General features: G+C 43.8%; 1 protein-coding gene across 1 annotated transcript; it reads left to right on the forward strand.

Annotated features, from left to right (window-relative positions):
- Positions 1-3,054: 3,054 nt before the first annotated feature.
- Positions 3,055-3,780, forward strand: LOC308527717 (ferritin heavy chain-like; the record flags this gene model as incomplete). The annotated part of the gene is made up of 1 exon (XM_081103136.1): positions 3,055-3,780. The coding sequence occupies one exon, from the start codon at positions 3,055-3,057 to the stop codon at positions 3,778-3,780; it is 726 nt and encodes a 241-aa protein (XP_080959262.1).
- Positions 3,781-5,176: the final 1,396 nt, after the last annotated feature.

Raw genomic sequence — 5,176 nt, forward strand, 5'->3', positions numbered from 1 at the left:
AATTCATTTCTAAATAAATAATCCCCACACATCCACTATGTCTCTGGGCACAGGATCTCATATCCCTTTTGAAAGGGCATAGATAATTGCAAAAGCAAATATGAGGTGAAGATGGCCAAGTTAGATGTCAAATCAAATTAACATATACTGATTGAGCACCCACTCTAATAGTGACTAACCATTATAGAGTTCTTTACATCTTACAATGTCTTTCATTTAGATTCTTCATTTGAGCATCACAACAGCCCACTATAGGAAAAGCAGGTATTAGAGAAATCACCAATATTTGTAAGTGGTATTTGCAAAATTCAACTATACAGTATAATTTCCCACCATAAAATGAAGTAAGTATAACTGAGAAATTGGAGGAATTTCTTCAGATCTTAAGAGATTTAAGACTAAGGTGTTTCATAAAGCTATCAAAATAAATTTTACCACTAAAATAAATTACATGTCAAATTACATTATTACTGTATTAATATTACCCGTATTTTAAAAATATGTTTGTCTTTATTTGAGAGAGAGAGAAAGGGAGAGAAACATTGATGTGAAAGCACAACATCCATCAGCTACCTCCTGCAAGTCGTCTACTGGGGATTGAGCCCCCGCAACCTTGGGCATGTGCCCTGACTGAGAATCAAACCAGCAACCACTTGGTGCATGAGACGATATTCAACCAACTGAGCCACACTAACCAGAGCAATATTACCCCCTTTTTTTTACATGTGTCAGCAGTGCCAAAACAATGCTTCTTAAAAGCTATACACTAAATGTCACACCTAGTAAATTTCAAATAAATGTCATGCTAAAATAAATTAAAGGAGAAGCATTTACAGCTTTACTAATAGCTACCAAAAAGACATTTATAATAAAAATTCTAATATCTGAATAGAAGAAAACCATGTATACCTGATAAAGAGATTTAGATAATCAGCATAAATATTAGGGGAAAAGAAACAAAATCATCTTTATATTTTAAATAACATAATTGCATATCTAGAAAATCCAAAAACTACTTTTCAAGAATCCATCAAAATTAAAAAGATAATTTAATTAGATAGCTGCACGGATGATAAGTATGCAAAAATCTACATTTTAAAATACTATCTCAGTAAAAATTAAAATGGTAAAAAAAACTCATTCACTACAGTAATCTATATACAGTAGGTCCTTGGGTTACCTCGGAGATCCATTCCTATGGCAAGATGTAATGTGATTTTCACCGTAAGTAGGAAACCAACTACATAAGTACCTATGTCACTCACATGGAGCACATACACAGCAGTAATGAAGTGAAACAGTAAAAAAAAAAAATTAAAAGAAAGATAACAATTCCTGACCTTTAGTTGTGGTAAATAAATAAAAAACATAAAGCACATGTGTACATACATCAAAATGATGGAACTTTCTTTTTATAAATACTATAAATGGGAGATAGCGACGTAACCACAAAATGACTTACGTTGAGTCCCACATAACCTGAGGACTGCCTGTATATAAAAAGCCAGTGTCCATGACGACCAGGGTGACCAAAAGACAGGTCACCACGAGGTGCATTGAGCACCTCTCAGTCCCTCCCCCACGACCCACAGCCTCCAATTGCAGCAAGGCCGGCGGCGGGTGGGTGGGGCTGCGAGTGAGGCAGGCAAGTGGGCGGGGCTGCCAGCAGTGGTGGGCTACCGCGTGCGATTTTGTGCGCTAGGCTTCTAGTAAATACTATAAAACTCCAGTGAACAAATTTAACAATAAAAATCAGAATCTATATGTACAAAATCATAAATTCTTACTAGTAAGAAATAAAAATAAAAAGATTCAATGCATTGCATTACTGGAGGGAAAAAGGAGAAAAAGAAACAGTAGAAAACATAGTAAAATGATTCAAAAATAAGTTTATGAATACTGACAATTTATAACAGGTGTGTAAAGATAGAGGCACAAATCAGGTTTGATGCAAATTTAAACATATAATGCATTTTAAAAGAGCCTTAAAATAAATTGACAGTTAAAAAGTGAAAGATTTATTTTTTAGCATGTAGAAATAGTAATCAGACAAAATGAAATTCAAAAAAATTATAGTATGGACTATTCAGTGGTTTGTTTGTTTTTTTCATTATAAATCCACTTGGAAGATTCCATAGCCATCTACATTTATGTACCTAACAATGTAGTTTTGAAATATAAAGCAAAATCAGAGTTCCAAGGAGAAACTTTTGAAAAAGCCACAGTGGACAAAAATCACACAGAGCTCAGATCCCAGAAGATCAAACAGCTTTTTTTCTCAAGAAAATTTAGGGAAGATTTTAATAACACAGTTAACAAGTTTGATCTCAAGAGATAAATATTTAACTCTGTACCCAATAAACAAAGAATGCACATTATTTCCAAACACATGGAACGTTCATAAAAATTGACTCTGTATTGAATTACAAAGAAACTCTCAATAAAATCCCAAAAGAAGTCACTCACCACAATGGAAAATTTAGAAATAAAGCAGCAATATAAGGATCCTCAAGCACCATGAAAAAATAAATAAATAAATAAATAAATAAATAAATAAAAGATTAAAGCACCTAGAAATTTTTAAATAAACTTCTAATTCCTGGATTAAAGAGGAAGTCAAAACTTAAATGACACATGACTTAGAAGCAAAAATAATGTGAACACTAAATACCACCCCTTACGGGATGCAAGCAAGTGGAACTCTGTGGAATAGATATGTTTTAGAGACAATAAGACTAAACACTCAGCTCAAGAAATTAAAATAAGATCAACCACAATAAAACGGCGACTCCCCTCTCCAGGGGGTCCTCCCTCCAACCTCCCCTCGCCCCTCCCCCTCCCAACAATCAAGAGTAATGGTCACCTCTTCCGCTTCCGGTCAGGTCACCGCTTCCGCTTCCGCTTCCGGTGCCACCGCAGAGCCAACGGTCACTGCCCACAGCCTAACACCTGAGCACCTGTCTCCGGCCACCCTGGTAGGGTCCCCCAGGGACATTTCGAGGTCCTCCCCGCCACCACCGGTGACTCAGCTTTCGGCTGCCCTCAGCCGCCACCATGGGGATGATCCGACCCCGGAGAAGCCACCGCCTTCGCTCGCGCCGCTGCCCACCGCGCAGCCCGCCCCTCAGCCCTCGCCACGAGGCCCTGATGACCTTCTTGGCCGGAGGGCCACCCCCGGAAACCCTGTTACCTGTGCTTGCGCCTCCACCCCTGCTTCCGGTGCCGCTCGTGCCCGTGCCGCGGCCCGTCTCCCAGGTGCGCCAGAACTACCGTGCCGACTGCGAGGACTGCCTCAACCACCAGATCTACGTGGAGCTGCACGCCTCCTACGTGTACCTGTCCATCGCCTTCTACTTCGACCGCCAGGACCAGGCCCTGCCGCGCTTCGCCGCCTTCTTCCTGGGGCAGTCGAGGGAGGAGTGGAAGCACGCGCAGACCTTGATGAGGCTGCAGAACCAGCGAGGTGGGCGGATCTGCCTGCGAAACATCCTGGGGCCTGAGCAGAGCCAGTGGGAGAGCGTCCTGGGAGCCATGGAAAGCGCCCTGGAGACGGCGAGGAGGGTGACCCAGAGCCTGCGCAACCTGCACCTGCTGGCCACCATGAAGAAGGACGCCCACCTGCGCGCCTTCCTGGCGCGTCACTTCCTGCGCCAGGATGTGCAGTTGGTCTACAACTTGGGCGCCAGTGTGAGCAAGCTGCGCAAGCTGGGAGCCCCGACCTCCAGCCTGGCCGAGCCCCTCTTTGACACGCTCGCGCTGGGTGCCCGCAAGGAGAACTGAGCCTGGACTGCCTTCCTGATGGCCTGGGGCGACGTCCCCTGGCCGTGCCCAGCACGCATGTTGCCGTATTGCCCTGGCAGAACGTTCACTTCAGTTGTTATGTTCAAGTTTTACCATTTCTTCAAATAACGTATTGGTTCTTAAATTTAAAAAATAAATAAAATTGAAAGAAGTAATGTAGACAAAAGCGGAATTTGTTAAAATTAAGTAGAGTTGATCAATAAAAAGTTGCCTTTAGAAAACCGACTATAAAGTGAAGAAACTTCTGACAGGTTGGATTCTGGGAGGTTGGCGGGGTAAGGAGAGCTACAAATGTCAGCAGTTAGTAGGAGAATTTAACTGCATGTACCTCCGCGCTGTCATTTTATCCATTTCTCCCAGGGACTCTCACCTCTGCCCTTCACTACTGCATTAGTCTTCTAACCAAGCTCCCTGCTCTGCTCCTGCTCCCCGCAGACTATTCTCCCTGCAGGGCCAAGACCCAGCCGCTCACAACCCAAGGCATGCATGCCTTTCCTCTGCTCAAATCATCTAGGGGCTTCCCATCTCCTTGAGAGTGAAAATCCAAAATATGCAAGGGACTATAGGATCTGCCTTTCTCCCACCTCTTACCTTCTCTCCTGCCACTCACCACCCCCCCACTCCCCCAATGCCTACACTGGGCTCACCCATCTTAACTAAAATGACTTCTTTCCTGCTTCTTCCCAACTACTTGCCTGCTCAGTGCCTTTGATCTTACAGTTCCCTCTGCCTGCAATGCTCTTCCCAAAAGGTCCACATGACTGAATCCCACTCTTTCTGCGGACTTCAGGAGAGGCCTTCCCTGCCACCCTCTCTACAGAGGAACCACCCCCACTTCCCTCTGTCCCCCTTACTCTGCTTCATTATTCCTTATGGCATTTGCTGTATATTAATTGGTGTGTGCTAAAGAAATAACCTCACCCAAAGAGAGGTCTGCATTTTGTCCTTGGCTACTGAGATGATCTCCCGGCCCCTGGAATGTCCTTCCTGATAGAAGTATCTTTGCCTGCAGGCTTTGGTCACTAGACAGTCTAACCATGTGATTTATGCTGGGGGCTTTGGGCTGTGCCGAATCAGTCTGACTTCGGAAGGGACTGGAGACTAACCTCCCAGAGGAGCTGGAGACTGAAGTCAACTAGGCGGCAGTATGTGATTGAGCCCAGCAAACGCATGACACCAACAGCTTAGGTGAGCTTTCGTGATTGGCATCATACATGCATAATGTCATACACCATGGTCAGGGGGAGGTAATGCCACCATGACTCCGAGGGGAGAGGCAACAGACGCCTCCCATTTAGACCCCTCTAAGACTCTACCCTGTGCATCTCTTCCTTTGTCTGGTCCTGGTCTTTTCCTATAATAAACCATATCCATG

This window comes from Myotis nattereri (genome assembly GCF_964212035.1).
Source record: "Myotis nattereri genome assembly, chromosome: 12".
Lineage (NCBI taxonomy): Eukaryota > Metazoa > Chordata > Mammalia > Chiroptera > Vespertilionidae > Myotis > Myotis nattereri.